The sequence below is a fragment of the Falco cherrug genome, chromosome 4 (genome assembly GCF_023634085.1).
Source record: "Falco cherrug isolate bFalChe1 chromosome 4, bFalChe1.pri, whole genome shotgun sequence".
Classification (NCBI taxonomy): Eukaryota; Metazoa; Chordata; class Aves; order Falconiformes; family Falconidae; genus Falco; species Falco cherrug.
The window spans coordinates 45886528-45906740 of NC_073700.1; the positions used below are offsets into that span (position 1 = coordinate 45886528).

At 42.8% G+C, this 20213-nt stretch overlaps 1 protein-coding gene across 3 annotated transcripts in view; it reads right to left on the minus strand.

Annotated features, from left to right (window-relative positions):
- The window catches only part of PTBP1 (polypyrimidine tract binding protein 1), a 32159-nt gene extending 12229 nt beyond the window's left edge, over window positions 1-19930 (minus strand). Inside the window, exons 1-5 of one of the 3 annotated variants that reach the window (XM_027812715.2) lie at window positions 19748-19930; window positions 14738-14768; window positions 2796-2871; window positions 1657-1829; window positions 496-642 (exon numbers count right to left, since the gene is read on the minus strand). In XM_027812715.2, coding sequence (XP_027668516.1) covers window positions 496-642; window positions 1657-1829; window positions 2796-2871; window positions 14738-14768; window positions 19748-19764 — 444 coding nt within the window. In that variant the 5' untranslated portion in view covers window positions 19765-19930. Of the gene's footprint in view, window positions 1-495; window positions 643-1656; window positions 1830-2795; window positions 2872-14737; window positions 14769-19002; window positions 19155-19747 lie in introns of those variants that run through there. The other 2 variants (XM_055709806.1, XM_055709807.1) reach the window with 2 other exon arrangements.
- Window positions 19931-20213: the final 283 nt, after the last annotated feature.

Below are 20213 nucleotides of genomic sequence, written 5' to 3' on the forward strand. Positions count from 1 at the left end.
TCTAGATAGCCCAGACAAAGCCTTAAGAACAGCTGTGTTCAAGCACTGCCTGCCTCAAAGCCAGCACTTGCCACCAACATGCTGCAGGCACGAGTTTTGCCCCATCAGAGATTCATTTTATATAAACCTTTCAAATATTAGAAACAAACCTCTTGAAGCACTAGACATTAATCAAGTCTTTAGATAGGTTTTCAGTTACTGTTTCTAGCTAAGGAATGCTAAAACACCACTTCTCATGATCTCACACTCACAATGCATTTTCTACCCCTGACATTAAAGCAGTTTTAGCAGCTCATTCAACAGTCTGCAGAGAATTTGGCTAAAAGCTATTCTAGGAGACATTATTCCACAAGCTAGAAGCTAGTATGCTCCATTTAGCTCTTTGATAGTTAAACCAAATCTCAAAACCATCCCAGGCCTATAAATCAAAACAGTAGCTGCAAACAGTCTGTCCCCTCCCACCAGTACTACACAACATGAAGAACAAGAACTAACTGCTTGGTTTGGAGTGCTGTCCGTCTTAAGCTCCTTGTGGTTGGAGAACTGAATATAGATGGGCTGGCTTCGGAGCACTGGAGTGACTGTGGTGTAGTAGTTTACCATGGTGTTGGCTGCCTCCTCTGTATTCATTTCTATGAAAGCCTGTGCACAAGTCAAATCCAACACTGACACGTTATCAAAGCGGCTCACACAAGGAGATAGCATTAATACTTGACAACTGCATTAAGAGACCAATAACTTCAGGAGGAACCTCCAGTTCAATTGTATTTAGTAGTTGCATTTACATGCAAGCTTTTGTACACCGAATTGTTTAAGAACCAACTGTACATAGAACAAATGAGGATCTTCACTGTCCAGACAGATTTCATGTAATGTTTCAGTCTCATCCTAAGACCTCCATGCTACATGTATTTAGGGAAATGGCAGTGACAGAAGCATCTGCAAGAACACAAAAATACAGCAATAGTCCAGATTCTTAACACTTATCATATTAAGCAGCTTCAGTAAGCCCACTCACTGTTCCGCACCTTTATGGTCTTCTCTTCTTCAAAACAAAAATGTAAGGGATTGTAGCAAGTCATTACATTAAGTACTTACATATAACCACGCCATGCAATATCTCAGAAGCACATTTTCATAATTAAGATTAAAGACATAGTATTTTTAAGCAATGATTAAAGTTGCCTTGCTTTTTTACTCCTTAATTTGCAGGACAATTTCAGTTACCAAATTAGCACACACCTCCTGCGTTACCCAAGAGTGTTTTAGCTCTACCCAGCTAATTCATTGTATCTGTAAAGGTGTCCTTAATATGCAAAGTTACACTGGTGGTTACTCAACTGTCAAGCCAGCTTGAGTGAAAAAGGCCAACTCATGTCACTGCTGTCCAAATAATTTACCTGGCCTGTAATTTAAAAACCAGGCATAATGTAATTACAAGTGACAACCTATAATTATGGACTTAGCTCCCTGTACAGCCTGAAAATAGTGTTTTCCACAGCTCATGGGATAATCACGGAAAAGTAAAATATTAGTATGCAGAAGTTATTGTCTCCTAATACCTGACAGTTGTTTAAACAACTTGGATCTGGTTTACTGATGACAAACTCATCAAGCCTTTGACATAACCCCTGCTTTGAATTATGGAGACAATACCTGATTTTTTCCTTTCAGCATTAGAAGATTGGTGACCTTGCCAAAAGGTAAGCCCAAAGAAATGACCTCTGCCTCCGTGACGTCGCTGGGGAGTTTACGGACGTGGATTACTCGAGATGGGATCCCAGCACTTCTACTATCGCCTTTGAATTTTTTGCTGTCGTTTCCATTAGCTGTAAAAAGCAATTACTGGTTTTATCAAGTTTGAAAGAATACGCACACACTTACAACTCTTGACATAGAGAGTAGTAACTGGATGGGGAGCACCATCACAGAGAAATTCCATAGTTTAACTAGTCTGAAGACACATGGGTTTACTCCTGCCCCCCAAATTACACTCCACAAGTGATGCAGCTGAATGCCACTGCAATAGAATCAACTCTCCAGTGGCCATTTTACAGCTTGTTTACAGTACACGCCCACCCACCCACATTTCTACTTTGTGTGGGTCTGAGCCACTCATTCTAGATTGCTGCTTTATGCCTTTTCACTTTGACTGGTATTCTTGGCAATGAAGCAGTTTGAAGGGGACATCTTAGAAGCAAGTGATATTAAAACAAGTAAATCAAAACGTAATTTTAGAGATCAGATGGATTGTACATATGGCAAAGACTGTCTGCAGCACACCACCAAAGACATGAGCAGACAGTGTCTGGCAGGGAGGCCACAGGCAGAACATGAAGGGACTCTGAAGACAATGGTAGCTCAAAATAAGGCAATTCATGGCACCGACAAGCACAGAGGGCAGAATTCTGGACTGAGCACCCAAGAATACTGTCTTGGTGGGATCACTAACCTCTAGATGGTGTATGACTCCCAAATAGCAGCAAACTACCATATACAGCAAAAATAACCTCACATAAAATTCAACTGTGCTTTAAGTATAGCAGTTTACAGCAAAGCCTGTACATTCTAATTCTATAAAATCATTTTAGCAACTGTCCTGCAACAATTTTATTTAGTCTACTAACCTTTTAAGGGCATAGGGCAGAAGTTTATTATTAAGCACTGTCCTACAAAAGCCTAATAAAATTTTAAAATCTCTTCCTTGATTACTTAAGACTATGTGGGGAAAAAACAGACCTCCTCATAGTATTTGCAAGCCTTAAGTTGCTATGCTTTTTTATAGGCAATATTACCTGCAGAAGAAGAGTTGCTGCTCATGATAAAGGGTCCGTTAGTAACACAAGTAGAGAAAAGCTCGTCAGATCCCCGCTGGAAAAGAAAAGATGAAAGGTAAACTGACAGCATGTTTACTAAATTCTACTCAGGTTCTCCTAAAGCAGAACAATTGAGATTAAGCTGTAGAGAAGCTGAACAGAAGCTTAAGTGAAAACATACAGACAGTGGGCAATGAGCCTCACCTCCATAAATTAAATATAAGTAAGATCCAATTTAGTAATGGAGTAGCACTATCCAGTATCTCTTTTCAGCTAAGTATTAGGAATTTTAGGAGTTGAAGCATTGCTGAATTGTCTGAAGCCACTAAATGCGGTGTTGTGCACTGTTACTTACATTCTCCTATTTTATCTAACAAAACAGATTTCTGACTACTTGTATCAGACAAGATTCTCATTCTTTTAAGTTGAGCTAGAACAATACGCTACTTGTACAGAATAGCAAACCAGATAGGCCTCCTGGCATTCATCAAGAGGACAGAGATTATTTCGCTGTGGGTTACCAGAAGTAAGGAAGCCTTAAGCAAAAGACAAGTTATCAGAAGCTGGCCAACACTGTTAGTGTATGACTTAGCAATTACCAAAGATGTGGACTTTCCAGTTACAAGTAGAGAGATGCAACTTTGTCAAATTGAGACCTCAAAGAAAGGAGTTCTTCCTCTCCTTACCCCCCCAAAAAAGAGCACATCAGGGAAGTAAAGCTACTAGCAAAAAGCTATTTTACAATTTTTGCAGCAGAAATAGGTCCACATATAACATCTGGGCTCTAGTACCAAACAGTCTGGTCACTGGTTTGTTTTCTAGCCACAACCCCCAGAACAGCAGCAACAGCTTCTAGGACAACAGTACCATAAAGTCTCAGAGTAAGCGCACTTAAGTCAAAAGACAGACCAGCATTCTGAAGCAGAGAAGCCCGAGTACCACAGGTACAAAGTCTCCATAATCCCATTCTCTACTGCCTTTCACACTAGGAATTGTTCTACGTTAAAGTCAACATGGCTACTTGCAGAACAAGAAGCTGTGGGTAGCACAGTACATCCCAAGAGCTTAATTCTTTGATTTTTCTTACCACAGCACTGTGCATTCAACTCTGTTGAGGAAGAAAACATTTGACAGAATTCTGTTTCTACTGAAATTAGACTACCTAAACCAACTGGTATTGCAGAATGATAGTTTACTTATTCTAAGCTTTTTGGTAGCTGTAGGTATAATTCAATCTACTTGCACAAAGTTATTGAATTGCATTCTCCACATTGAATCTCCACTCCCTGCAAACAAAGCTAAACATATCTATAGAACAGATTAGTGTATGCAATGTACACGTTTCACACTGTTACAGTATTCCCTTAGAGTCACCCCAACATCACCTTAACTGACCAAGACTAGTCTAACCCAAGCAGGAGGTATGAAAAACATTACTAGGACAAAAGCAAACAAGACTACAAATCACTTAGCACAATCTATACTTATATACATCATACAGCTTAAAATCAGTATGGCTTAATTTCATGTAAGTTACATAGAAGATCTGAAATCCCATTATAAGCTACAAGCAAATCTGATAATATAAATCTAACATATAAAAGAACTTTCTCATAATATTCTACAGTACTTTTACACAGAAATGCCACAGAAAAAAGAACAGAACAGAGCTCATCCCTGCCTTGGCTAACTCCCACCCATCTCGATGGAAACATACCCTGCTTCACACTGTGGCTACCAGAAACACTATCTTCCACATGCCCTATACCTGGTGGCACCTGCAGAAACAGTATCTGCACAACAACAAAAGCTCTCCACTCACTTCCCCAACAAACAGGTTGGAAAAGTAGGTCACACAAGAGCCCCAGAACACCAAATTACAAATACAGGTTTTGGGTTTTCTCTTTCCCCCTCAAATCTTGAATTTCTTGTTTAACTACTCACTGCTAGCTCTTCAAAGACAAGCTGAAGGACTTTGATGTCCTGAATACGAGAAATCAGGCCAGGTTCCAAAACCACAGTTCATGTGCTGCTGCTGGCCACCTGCAAGTGCTGACCCAGGTTCCACAAAAGGCTGTGGGCACCCAGCAAGGGCTCCTTCTTCTAACATGGTGTAGTAATTAGGAATGGGCCTTTTAACAGCTGTTCTAATTAGCACCTCAATTCCTGAGTACAGCAAGAGGCAAGCTAGTCTGGGAGGCTATTAGACAGTGATCCCATCCTTTTGATGACTCAAATTAATGCATAATTCTAAAGCTAAAAAAAAATTCCAGCAGTTTACTGTAAAAAATGCTTTTGTGCCTCAACTGCTGCACACGCTACAGGTATGGCCTTACTTTCTGTGGCCTGGAATACAACTGGCACCTACCACCAGCAAACAAAAGCCCTACCAATGCAGAAAAGTGTTTACTGGCCTCATGAAATCCCTTACATCAGGCCTTAATGGTCCTGGACCTTTTTAAAACATGTTCTTAAATAACAACTTGTAAATTTCTGAACATACAGAACTCCAGCACTCCCAGTATGAATCAATGCATCTGTGCAAGCATACTCAGGCAGCACTTGCAATCCATCATGGAAACTCCAGAACAAGCCACATATTTGGCTCTCATGGAGGCAACACTAGGAAACTATAAGCTGGAAAAACAAACATTTACACTATTATGGAAAGAATTTAAATTCCCCAAATTTAACTTTCCTAATGGCTTGTTTAAAATAAACATTTTCTCACATATTTGAAAATTTACTTGCAGGGCACTTTGAGAAGGAATGCTCATTGCTGCTCGTTTCCACATGTCAATGTTTCTTTAACGAAGGAGCAATTTCAAATCCACTCCCCTCTTATCTTGGAGACAGCCTGTGCTGCCCACTGTGACCAGAGCCAGGAGGCAGAGGGGGATGATTGTTTGACATCAAAAGAAGCAGCAGTCAATTTGTAAGCTTCCCAGCTGGAATCACATGCAAACGAAGAGGGAAGACTGCAGCAGTTTGAAAACTGCAATTATTCCAAGGTCTTTTGCTCTACACAAGGAAGTTCATGGACAGTACATACAGAGTACTGTCCAGTTACAAAGTTACTCCACACAGATTCCCTTTTAGAAGAACAGCTTTTAAAGTGCAAAGCTAAGAGGAGCACACCCAATGCAGCAAGGAGTTACCCAGTGCTCCCATCCTCACACAGGCACAGACCAGCGCTGGCAATCTCCCTCCAACAGACAGAAATTGCATCAACTATGACTTTCCATCAGCATTCGCTTTTCCTCTGTTACTGTTAGAGCTGATCTCAGATGACCACAAGAAGCCTCTATTGACGGTTGCTTTTTGGAATGACCTAACCTGAGGCAAACTGAAAACAAGTGCTCTATTAATCCGCACTCAGTATTGGCAACTTCAGCAGGAGCCTGTAGCAGTTGTCTGTCTTTACACTTGCAGTGACTGCCATCATCTCTTTCCAGACTCTAATGCCTTTCCTTTCTGTAGATGTTAGAAGCTATGAATAAGCTTTAAAACCATGTTATAAATTCAAATGCTCCACACCAATTAAGACTGATTCAGTAGAGCCAGAGGAACCGACATGAGCCTGTTTTTTTAAAAAAAAAGTTTGAAGTTTCTCACCAACAACGTATCCATTGGATATCTTGAATTATATTGGAAAAGGCAGTACAACAGCTATCGATTCTGAAGTATTATATTCTTTTGTTTAAATTTAAAACTATGCAAAGCCAGCAGACAGCTATGTGGGTGCTCAGTTGCTCACCAGCATCAACCCACAACACTACTTCTCTGCTTTTTTCATTCTCTGACTACCATGGGGAGGGCCAAACCATGCAGCACTTCATTCAAGACAGTTCTTCAGGTTCTGAAGTTCACACCCCTGCTCACAAGAGACATCAATTTACATTGACATTTCTGTTATTAGCCAATTCTTTTGCAGCTAGTATTTTAATGACAAGATTAGCAGAAGCAAGTGTGCTAACAGTAACACCCCTCGACAAAATTCATCATTTGAGAAAAAAATCTCTTCCTGTTTACAGAAAACAAATACCACATTTGAAGTTACACTGCCAGATCTTACCTAGACCAGGGTAAGGCTATTTCTTATCACCAAAATCACCAGTCAGTACACATACTACCAGGTAAAACGCTGCCTGGGAGCGTTTCTATGACAGCAGCCTCCTTTTGTCTGCAACACTCACAGCTACAAAAGGTCTATTGCTCAAGCTGCATTAATTTAATAAAACACCCATGCTTTGTGTAGTCTTGCTATCAGTACTACTTTAGTTCCCTTTACTCAATTAGAGAAAGGCAGTCTGCCACAAGGTGGACTTCTAATATTTTTCTTAGTTATCTTTTTGACCACCCCCCAAACTAAAGCAGGGGGGAGGGGGAAGGCATAAAGTTTTAACAAGCTCCAAGAATGTGTATTTTGTCTAGGCCTTCACAGCTTAAAAAGCAACTGCTAATTCGTATGAGAACCACAAATTGCCTTCTTGTCACTAGGATTTTACCTTAACTTTACCAGTTTGGAACGAAGCCAGAGACTGCCTCATCTTCTGCCAGCACACCTAGAACTGCTACAAAAATTCTCAGCTGCCCTATATAATCCTTTATCTGCTTAAGATCCAGTCATTTATTTTAAACGGATTACAATAAATCAACTGCATTCTGCCTAAGCAAAAGGCTACAAACAAATACATACTAAACTACCATAAAAGTATTAATTTCAAGACAACCGGTGATACTAATCAATTTTCAGGCAGCAACAAGTTACAGGCAGAAAGCAAAGACCCAGGCAAGAGCAAAAATACTTGGGACATATGGAAAGAAAGAGGAGAATGACTTAGAAAGGCCAACAAGCTACAGGCTAGACAAGCCCAAATTCTAGGAAAAAAAAACCTTTCCCTGGCTCACTGAGGAAATCCTACAAAGCAGGAACATTCTCTGCCTTTGGACATGGAGCACCTTACACTGCTCTAAATTTTAAACGAAGGACAGCAGTATCCCTCCTCCTGGTGAGGGAAGAGGTAGATTGAGGAGGCCATCATCATCTGACATGCACTTACAAAAAGCAAAGCAGGTAACAGATACACCTGGAAAATCCGCCTCTGAAAATAAACCAAGAAAAACCCTATACTGTTAGAAGTCTCTGGACTGCTTTTCCCCAAGTTCAGATTAAAAAAACCCTGTCAGAAGTCTTGTAAGTCTGCCTGACCAGAGCACACAAGCATCATTCTACTTCACTTTCCCTACATTTGTAAAAAGATTTGGGACCCAGTGAAAGACCACCATAATATTTTACACACAAAATGAGACATAAGTCAGAGGCTCACGCAAGCCCTTTGCTCTGATGAAAGAAGCAAAAAATGTCTTTGAGCACAGAAAGAATGGAGCGCCTCTGAAGCATGCTTCAAGGGCTCTGTACGAGGTTGATCCCAGAGGAATGGAAGAATGTACTCTGATACTTCAGTTCACAGCTCAAATCATTTGCGAAGAAACTAATAAGAAATCCAGTCTGATGACATCATTTATTCACACTCATGTTACATTCCAACATTTTTTGCTGAGAGATTCAAGAGCTAGGAATGGAACTAAATTTAAACTACTAGGATGCCAGTTTTCCTCGTCTTCCATAGAAGAGTCACTTCCAGCAAGGCTGCCTTATGTTACCCCTACATGCCCTTCTTTTCCCCACTCCTGCCTCCAACACTCTTTAGTCATTTAAAGGTAGAGCAGTGTAAAAAACATTCAATTTGGGTCACAAACTGAAAACACGAGTCAACTTTTCCTTGGAAATGTCTCTGAAGAGCACACAATACACCTCCATCCTTCTTCAGTCCTAGTAGAGTTGGAAAGTTAAGAACACGACAAAATTTTGAGATGCTGAAGACTATAGCCTCTGAGGTTGCTGCTAAGCATAGTGTGATACTGCTGTCCAGTCTAGAAGGAGCAGCAACAAGCGCAGTGTATCACCCCACTGCTACACCCAATTTATTATCTGATCAGAACCAAAAGCAAGACCTGGGGGGAGGGGAGGAAACAACCAATTTAGTCCACCGAATTGCTTATGGCTGATTTGTATGTACTAAATCAGATACAGAAACCCCTGTATCATTTATCAAATTAAATCCAACCCAGCATATCATACTACATTGATACAGTGACCTTGTGGTGGAGGCCTATCTGGCAGGCTTGAGTACATACTTTTTTTATAAACTATGCTGTGTTCAGCAGGGGTCAAATACCTGTCACCTACCACTTAAGGCTTTTTTAAGTTGTTATCACCTCACTCTTGTCTGGACAAGATTTAGTCTAATACCTTTACAGAAGAGCCAGCATGGTGAACTTCCCACTAAGATACACCACAGCATACCTGGTACACACACTTTCAGCATCTTTGAAACTAGGTTAGTTGGTCAGAGTAGTGCAAAGCATTTAGTGCTTAGAAGAAGTTTCCTACGTAACTCACTGCCACAACAGCTGGTACCATTTCTATAGCATGCAGATGATTTTAGAGTTCCTAAAAGACACTGGGAACTTCAGTATTACATTAAAACGATTGGTCACACAACATGACTTGAGATTTTGCAACATGCATTCCAAGCCCAAGCACACAGCAGCTTGAGAGCGAAGCCGGATCCTCAACCCACTCATCTCATCAGCCCCTCCCTTTCTTTCTCAGTCTTTGCTACTATGGAGACACCCTGTGAAACAAACCTGCCCTTTGAGCAAATAAAAGGTGTGGCCGTTTTAAATAGCCCAAAATTCCTAAACTCCAAGTACTGCTGTAATGCAGTCATTCTGGCTTTGTAGGGCAGCACACACCCAAGCTTTATGACACACTGTTCCCAAGTTGAAACTTAACTAGTAGTCAACCTTGAGCTTTTAAAGTCATTGCAGTGGAGCAGACAGATCCTTGGTAAAGCTTAATACAAATACTAACAGAAAAGAAATACTGCTGGATGAGTCACTTTGGGAAAAATGGAACCTGCAAAAAAAAAGAACATTTTGTGCCTAAATCTGTGAAAGGCCGAACTGAACATGCAGGTTTAGAAGGAACTCTGCAGTAATTCAATCTCATCTAAATTGCAGTTGTGTAATAACTGCAATCTGCTTTGGCAAACACCGAGCAATCATTACATTGGGATTACCAGAACACACTTGCTGAACTAAGCACAGTATTCAACCAGTTTCCATATGAAGCCTGAAAGACAGCTATACCAGAATCACACAGAATTTTAAATTAAATAATGCCTACTCTTCTTACTAGTGTGAGATGGCCACAGATGTGGCACCAGTACATCTGCATTTTCTCATTTGACAATACTTGGAACAGCTGTCAGTGACTCAGAGGCCAGCGTCTATCCCCACACTTGAGGGATTAAAAAGATAAAGCTGAATAAATTGATGTGGGTTAAATATTTCGCTAATTTTTTTTTAAATCAGAGATTGAGGGCAAAGTAGGCCTGAGGTTAAACTGGAATATTTTCTACAACCTTTTTATTAACTGATCATTTTCTAGAAAGCCTCACACAAATTAATTTTCACCTACAACAGGAGTCACAGCTCATTTCCTTTCCAACTGTAAGTAATTTGAGCTGGCTTCCACAAAAAAATTGGTTTAGATGCGATAGAGAAACTGCTTTAAACAGATCTAATAGCTGATAAGCCTGTAGTAACAATCTTGCTTAGCACCTCTGCTTCAGCCAATAGCTAAAATTCCCATTGAACTTAATACAGATGCAAACTGTTTTCATAATCCAACCAGAGGGCTTACCAAATGTCCTGCAAAGGACAGTTATCTACAAGTTGAAGATACAGGTGCGTAAAACCTGCATGCAAGGCTAACACAGATTAGATCAAGCTATTTACCACATCCAGCTGACACAATGCTTGCCAAAAGGCACTACCATCCATGTACCTTGCTACCAACATGTGGCTTACACGTGTGATCATGCCTGTTAGTGGCCACAAGAGCCAGCTTGTTGCAGCCTCTAACTAAAGCCATAGGAGGGGACTGGAATTTCCTCACAACATTCTTGGCCCACTGCCTGAAGCCATAATTACTGTTCCCATGGCAAAGATCCTGGCTTGATCACAAATCACTTCTATGCAGTCAGCCGGTATCACACTCTAGCAAACCCTGTTTTAAAAATTAACTTCTCAAATGCCACAGATTTTTTTTTTGTTTCTGGAAGCATCAACTTCCAAAAACAGCTCAACTTAACAAGCTACAAGATTATTTGGCACCTAAACTATTCTGAGACTTCAATCACTGAAATGCAATTTCACTTAAAGAACAATGACATATAGCTCATACTCTTTCTAGTAAGTCAGTCCTGGTCAGAGACCAGAGCCTAAAACAGTAGCAATATCTAGGAAAATTAAAGAAAGGGAAAGGAGATACAGAGAGTGATCTTGATTAAATTACTTAGAAGAAGCAACTGCAGGGGTCACACCTAGTACCTTGGACTTCAAACACAGTGCCTCCATCTTAAGGCCTACTTCCTTCCCTGTTAGACAGCAATGAAACCATGGGAAGAAATAAGTCTCAAATCATGTGTTTCTAATCTGCAGGACATTCCAGAAGGCTGTGCATCAAGAGCCCCATACCAGAATAACAACGAGCTTCCTAAACAAATTCACACACTTTGAAGAGCCTACAGACTAGTGAAGCCCAGGAATGGCTACTACAATTATCATCCTGATTAAAAACAGGACCATCAGGCAGGACAGTGCTCAAGTAGTAAGCCATGAGAACACGTCGGGACTTCTTCAGTTACAGATCCTAAATATAACTAAGACCTCGGAACAATTAATTCAGGCAGGTGTGTCTACCTTAATAGGTAAATTAAGGATGTGAGAAAATCCTAAAAAAAAAGTGCCAGCCTTTTGAAACAATAAAGTAAATCAAACTTGATACATCCTTTCACACAAAGTCCTTGATTTCAAAGTTACACTTTGCAACCGGGAACACTGGCAATAGGAAGACAACCAAGAGGCCATTGTTAAGTTATCTTTGACAGTTTGATCAGCAGGGTTTTAAGTCCCAGGCACTCTTCCTGCTTGTCTGAAAGTTCTCCAACTTTGGGACATTTCTGTCACCACAGCAGATCATCATAAAGGTCTACTGGTGTCTCAGGAACATAGCACCTAAAGTATGACAGGAGGCAACAGCTTTTGGGGACTGTAATTTTCTAATACCTTAAACTTGGAGCACCACTCTTAACTTCTTTGTACATATATGGCAAGAATGTATGCACCTCAGATTAAAAAGTTTTCCAGCTCAAGAAGTTTTCACATCTAATTTAGAAGCTCAGCCAGGAAGCTCTCTTGGCAAGCAGAGCTTTCTGAATGGACACACAAAGTAGTCCTAGCTCCACCTGAATCTCATTTCTATGAATGTGTTTTTATAAAAGTCAGCAGACTACAGAACTACAGTTCCACAGCATTATTTTAAGTTATCAAGCAATTGTAAAGATCATCTGCTTCTGAAGGTGGGGAATCAGTTAATCCTTGAAGTGATTTCAGTGATATCCCAGGGATCAAACAACTGCTGATGGATAAACAGAGCTCTATCGCTGTAGTTACTTCAGCAAAGGCAACACTGACAGAAACCTTTTGCTGTCCCTTCAAATTACATACTGACAAACCAAAAGGAGGGTAGATTGAAGCGGAAACAACAGACAAAAGCAACAGCAAAATTTCCGAAGAGCCGTAGCCAATGAGGTCTTACACTTACCACAGAGGTTAAGTATTTTTAAGAGGCAATTGATACACGATTTGGTTACACAGCTTTTTGAAACAGAGGTGCCTGTACCCCCCTCTGTGCAAGAGTCCTGCAGTCAGATGATTTTGAGTAGTACAAGCAAGCAGAGTATGGGGAAGCTGTCTGGACATAGCTGACCTGCACACAGCCATGCAGAGGATGCAGGCATACAAGAAGCCTTTGTTTTGTTCCTAGCTGTGCACCAACATGGTTCTGACTTACCTAAGCAAATCCGTGACATGTGTAACATGTTATACCATAACATTCAAGAATGTGATTCTATTACATGATCTGCACTGCTATATTCAATGACTTATTTAAACATAAGCAGATAACATTGCTATGTCAAAAGTAATTTTAAAACTTACCTTTATCAAGATGATTCAGCTTTCCTTTCCTTCTGCCACTCTTAAAATTTTGTTTCAACTTTCTCAAAACCTGCCTTGTCTGACCTGACAAGAAACCTCATTTTGATGCACACTTTTGTCTCACCACTCCCCACCCCACAACCTGCATAACTGTGGTCACAGTTCTACCTTGTGTGCCTGGGTGGGATTTCTCCCAGTCCTCATTCTAGAGGTCTGACCATACTATGCTACAGACTGAAGTCACCCCACAGATGGGAGTGATGATGCATGCAATACCACATCCTGAAGCTTTTCAAGATTCACCGAGAGGACTACAATTATAGTTTCAGAAATTTCCTGGTCAAGTTTAGTTACATAAAACCACTTCTTAAAGCTGCAAGAACCTAAAGCTGAAAATTACACATTGTTAAAGCCAACTGAGGGGACTTTTACTTAGATTAATCAGTTTACTAGAAGATGTTGTATCAAATTGCTCTACAGCAGTTGAAGGGTGACTCAGGCTACCTTTTATAAAGGCTCTACATTATTAGCCAGCCTTATTGTCCAGGCACAAGCCCTTCCTCCTCCTCTTCCTCTGATGGCAAACTAAAGTCTTCTGCAGCAGACAACATTCTCAACCACAACCAGACACTACTTATGGCACTACGATTAATTCAAACTTCAGATTCTCATATGAGAAAGAGTTAGAATAACCGTTCCCCTACAGCTATTAAACCGAGCCCCTTCATGCGTTTAATGTTGTCAGAAGCCCTGAAGCACTAACAAGCATGCCTATGCTTAACAGCAGTCACATCTCATTTTGTATTTCCAACACAAAATCCAATTTGTGGTCTAGCAGAAAATTCTCTCTCTGCTTAAGTAGACCTAACAGCTCATGCTACCCAAGCTCAGCTCTACTTCAGATTTGTCCTATCACACACCATCACTTCACCAGCCTATGAAGTTGCCACACCCATCTTTCTCAGTTAATAACGAAGATGCTAATAACCACACAACCTGGGTCATTAAAAAAAAAAGATGTCATACTACCACTTCGGGGGCCAATATTCACACACATACTATCTAATAAAAAGAACTCGGCAGGGCTGAACTTACTGTAATCCTGATCCCAGAGCATTTAGCTACAATGTCCATGAAGTAAAATGAAAAACCTTTAGTACATGAGGGAGTGCCAGTCTATCCTGCACATTCCAGTTTAACATTTCACAGGAATGAGCTTTTATCCTGTGAACACAACAGCCCATTACCACACACAGCAGATAAGGAGGCTCCTGTCAGCACTTTGAGTTTTAGGGCTAAGTCTGCACTTTCAAAACCTGAGACTAGAAGGGTAAAGGTCATATTTACTGTACTTGCAAGAGATAAAAATCAACAGCTAAACACTCAGTTTTCTGTGGCAGAAGGATTTTTGATATATAACTGAACAAGAATTCACATAAACAAAGGAAATTGAGTTCTCAAAAGAAAAAGGACCAATTTCTTCATTGAGAAGCATTGTCTAGCACACAAATAACATGCATGGCTTGACATTTTAGTAAGGGAAAGGGCTGTTTCTAAATGCAATAAAGTTCTGACAGTTGATAATCAATGTCCAAAAGCCAAGAGCTAAACGCTGAGCCATAATAAAAGTTTTAAATGCACATGAAAACTAAATTACCTTCTGGTTAAAACCAATTTACATGGTACCAGAAATAACCCTTTAAAGCTGAAGATCTACATTTGGTGAGGCTAAAACTAGGTCAGATGCTGAGCAGTGTAAAAAGAGAGAAAAAGTGAGAAGTGCCTACCTTTGTACCAACTGTTATATCTTGGACAATGCTGTAGAAAAAAGAAAGAAAAGGATTAAAAAAGTTAGATAGGTTTGCCACAAATATCCAGCATAGTTTACAGTAGTAAGAAAAAAGCAAGTCAAAGTGCACAGTTGTCTTTGCAAGTGAGCCAAGGACAGTTTATACAAAGAAAAATTATTAGATTGTGATGGTGGAGACCCAAGACCCAACAGTGCTAGAAAACTGCAGCTCTTCGACTTCCTACAGCAAAGTTTGCTCCTTTTGCAAGGGTACCATGGGGGGCTACGACCAAAAAACCCACAGTTAACACAGCCTAGCATTCTCCATGGGAATGCGATGCAATTTGAACACACCGCTGATTAAACCAAGACCAAAAGATCAGAAGTCAACTCCATCACCAATATTCACTTCTACAATTCTTAACAACCTTCTATTCAAAGAAGTAACCTCTGCTAGGCTGTAAAGAGGCTACCTCTAGCAAAATTATCAAGTCAATAGCGAAGACTACTAATGCTACAGCTCCAGTGGTACCCGAAACAGACAGCACACACCACGCTGAGTTTGGGCTGTTTTCTCAGCCAAGCCAAGAGTCGGTGCCAGGCTTACAGCAGCCCTCCAGCCATGCTAACACCACTGGAGCCAGACCAGTGCCAGACTAACAAAGCGCAATTAGAAAGAGCAGGGAAGAGGTCCAGGCAGCTCCCAGATTGGGGTATGCCTGTACACAAGGTTCCTCTATCAATTTTTTTCTACTTAGGAAAACAAATAGTGTTTTTCACTAACACAGATCTGAAGGAAAACACAGTTAAGTGCATATGGTAGAGCTTAAACCTCCTAAAATGAGACTTCCCGATGAACGTGAAAAATAGTGTTAGTTGTACCTCAAGCAGCTTGTGCTAGCTCTTGTCAGCAGTGACCATTACATATCACGACACACACCTACTTTGAGCAACTTTTCACTGATGGAATGCGAATGACTTTGTCTACAGCTTGGCACATGGTACCTGGGTGATCTTCCCGAGTAGTTCAATACCTACTCCTTTTTGTGGGAGTGCTCAAGTCAGTCTACGGATCTGAGTTATAACCTTGCACTGAAGATTTTATCTTTTTGTTATAAACTCCAAACCACTGCAAAGCAGCAATGCAAAACTGCACAGAAATTATAATTTTAAACTGACATATATATACACAGCACTGCCTGTTCTTTCAGACTCCCATCTTTCAAACAGCTGACCATCATTTCAGAAGAGTAAAGGATCCAGAAGTAGCTAACAGACCTGCAGCAACCTTAAGGAAACACGGCAAAGAATCAGAAGGCAGGGCAGGCATTCTTCAGTCAGCTATGAGATCTGAAGTACTCAAGATCAATTCTACGAAGCAATTTAATGCTAGAAAATTTGCATTTACTACTTCCTTCCCTACCCTCCTGCAACAATTCGTAACTTTTCAGGGAATGAAATGCTGCTCAATCTTATTAAGTCACTCATGTTTCACAAATAAGCCGTAACACAAGTATAAGCCAGCTCAGCTCCTCATACTTCCTCTTCAAAACCAACCTGCCATGTCATCATAACCCAGCACTTTACAGCTGGGTTACAGTCTGATCCAATGGCGGCTGCCAGGAAGCCACGCGATAGTTTCTTTTTTTTTTTTTTTTAACCCAAGTGAACTACTTAAAGAACGCTCTGTATGAGAATGCTGGGCTTCGCAATCCCCTGGTGTCTGGTCACCAACCAAGACAGATGGGTTTTGCTGCACTTTGAAGGCCAGCAGTAATGAACTAATTAAACCCATCTGCACATATCAAGTTTAAGAAACCATAATCATTCTATTAGAATTACTAAATAAAAGCACACATTTCTTCACTTAAAATACATAAACCCAGCAGTTTTCATAACCTTAAAAAAACCCCAACATTATTTCCAGCAAAGCATAAGAACAGGGAATCTCCCAAGTTTCTAAAACTCTCAAACTTACCCCAGAGCCATTTCTCTTACTTCCTGTTCCTCCTGTGGGCCTCACACACAGGAAATGTTTTACATAAAGTAGCCTTAACAGGGGATAGCATTTAAAATTACCCAACAGGAAGGGCCGTTTTATTTGCCAAGAATTATCGATTCCTGGAATACTGCTGTAACCCATTTGATAAAATGAATACAAGAAACAAGCACCAACAGTATTTAAGAATTTTTATTCAAGAAACATGCAACATACTTCCAGTTCACACACACATGCTTAATAAATCATCATCTGAAGCTTCATTCTCTCATCCCATGTCAACCATAAGTAGGGGATTAAAACTTTATAAACAACTCTGAAAGAACAGGCAAAAAGCCTTTCATAAGTTATTTTTTACACGGAATGGGATAGATCCTACGCAGTAAGGGGAAGAATAAAGCGGCACCAGTAAAACCTCTAGGTCATTTTCCAAAGCAGCACTTCCCATATGAACTCCTTGCATATTTTAACAAAGTTATTCAAACATGATCATTTGAAAAGCACAGCTTTAAGTATCATTTTAGGTAGAAGGAGACAGAAGCAGCCTGTAGCCAGGGAGACTGCTCACTGCCAGCTAAGCAGAAATGAAAACTATTTTCAGAAGCAGCTTTCTAAGTTTTAACAGAAGACAGCTTTCACAGGGTAAACAGATCATGCGCCACAATCTCCAAAAGATAACATATAATTAAGACTCATATGATACACTAAAATGTCTACATTCAAATAACAAGTAATTTAACATACACAGTAAATCAGCTTTCCTAGGAGCTAGGGTGAAGACAGCTGATAGATTCTAATGGCAAAAGTCAGTTTCTCTCACATGCTGATGGGTTTTTAATATCATTCAACATGATGAGCAACTTGTTACAAGAAGCAAAGCAACCTCACTGCATCTTCGAGCCTAAAAAATAATTGCAAGGGACAGGATTTTTACGGGATTTTAGGTGAAAACAACGCTGAGACGCCACTTTTTCAGTGTGTAAAAAAACCACCAGACATGTGACTACGCCTAATTCTCACCAGACTAGTGTTCCGAGGCAAGAAGCGAGGAGGCACTAATTTGGGCTTCCCGTACTTAAGGGCTCTGGGAAAACAGACTGCTTACTGGGAGGCCTTCAGAAATACTTTAACTACTGCGCTCTAGAAGAAACAAAAATCAGCTCGCTACAAAAACATGCAATTAAAAAGAAATATGGAGACCTTATTTCTAACCGAGTTGCCTTCGATGAATTATCAGTTTCTACAAGCAAACACCTATGAAGCGAGACATCTGATGAGGTGGTGATTAAAGAAATCAATGCTGCCCGAGATAAAAAGTTGAGCTCCAGAATAATTACACGAGCCAAAGAGTCACGGAGTAAAGTTTTTTTCTCGAAGGAGTTGGAAGCGGACAATGGAAAGAGGGAGCAGAACAGGTCTGCTCTACCTACGGCTCTCAGGTAACACTGCAATGGAAACCTTACTTGCAGCGAGCTCCCGCCGTGCCCGAAAGCGTTACAGCTCTTTGCAAACCGATGCAAAAGTTGCGCTGATCGAAAAAGCTGCTCACAAAAGAAAATCCAGCGAGAACCCCCCCCTCCCCTCCCCCCGCTTGCGAAAGCGCCAGACAATAGCAGCAAGGCCCCGGCGTGAATCAGCTGCCCGCCCCGGCTGCGCCCCCCCCGCCAGGTGCGCCGGCTCCCGGTGCCGTCCCCCGCGGGCCGAGCCGCCCCGGCGCCGCGCCGCGCTCCCCCCCCGCAGCCGCACGCCCACGCGGCGCTCGCAGCCTGCCGGGCCCCTCGCGAGGGAGGGGTTCCCCCCGCCCAGCCCCGGCGGGGACGGGGCGGCCTCCCCCCCGGGCAGGCCCCCCCACCCCGGCACACGGCGGCGGAGCCCCCCCGGTGGGGCGCGTACACGAGGCGGGGGATGGTCCCCACGAGGCGCCGCGCCGGGGCGGCGGCCGCGGAGCAGGGGCCACCCCCGTCCCCGCTTCCCCCCCGCTCCGCGGCGAGGGACTCCGAGGGGGCGGCCCGCGCGGGAGACACCCCCCGCCCGCCCCCTCAGCTCCCGGCCCCGCCGGCGACTGCCGCCTCCCCTTCCCGCCTCGCCCCCGCCGAGCGGCCCGGCCGCACCCTTGGCGCCCCCCCCTCAGGTAACGCCCCAGCCCCCGGCGCGGGTCCCGAACCTCGGCCGCCTTCTCCCCCTCCTCCGCACCCCGGGAAGAGTCCGGCAGCGCCCCCGGCACGGTGCCGCCCGCGCCGAGGCCCGGGCCGGCGGGGACTCACCCGTCCATTGCACACGGAGGAGACCCGTCGGGAACGGAGTGGAGGCGCCGGAATAGCAGGAACGAACCCAACCGCTCCGTGTTATAGACTCACAAAATGGCGGCGCCGCCCGGCCCGCCTCACCCGCGCCAACGCCCCATTGGCTATCAGAGATGTCATCTTGATAGCAGGGGCGGGGATCGCCCGCCTCCGAGGGTTGGCGCCCTGGCGCCTCCCGCGAAGCCTATTGGCTGCAGGCGGGCTGCGGGGCGGTGCAAAGCGCCGGTGCGCGGCGCCATTCGGTAGGCGAGGGGAGGCGGTGGGGAGGAGCCATCTTGAGAGCGGGAAGGATGCCGAAATACCACACGGATCTACCATGTTGAGTGGGGGCAGGGCATGGGATAACCGCGTTAGGCGCCATCTTGAATATGGGCAAGGGCCCCAACGTGCACATTGTGTTGTCACTCGCAGCGCGGGCTGGGCCTGCGGAAGCGGTTCGACCGCCGCCGCCATGTTGGCTATGGGCAGGGAAGCCGCGCACACCCGTCCGTTGCCATCTCGGGTAAGGGAGGGCGGGCTCCTCACCGAAATTAGGTTAGTGATTTAGCACTGGCAGTCTGGGGACTTCTAATGGCGCTAGACATCACCTAGAAGTTTTATTTAAGAGATAGGATAAAGTCTGTTTAATTGCAGTTAATATCTTAAGGATAAAGATTACTCAGTGTGTGAGGGAGAGAGAACTTGTGAGGTAAGACGTAACACCTACCTGCTCTGCTCAAGCATCAGAATAATATTTTTCCGTGGTTACAGTCCTGACACCGTTGCTGACCAAAACAGCTCTTTTTTCCAGGCAGGTGAACCTCAGTGGTTAATTAAATAAGCTTGTTATACTCTTAATGTTGCCTGTAGGTCTCCTGCGGAGATCATGTAAAATCCACGGATTTCCTGTCTTTGGGGAATTTCAAAAGATTATTTCCTTTTCAAGTGCTGGACCCTCTATAGTAAATTTAACCCTACTACAGTGGACTTAATTGTGTTAGATACTTTCTGTGGCAGTCTTCAAAATGATTGTCAAGATTGTTTTGTATGCCACCAGATGAAGGCCCCTTAAAAAAAAAGGGGAGAACCAGGGGTCTGGCTGTAAACGGTGCTTGTGTGTTTACTTTGTTCCAGCTGAGGAACAGGCCCACCAGGGCCGGGATCCCACTGCAGGCTGAGCAGATCCTGGGATC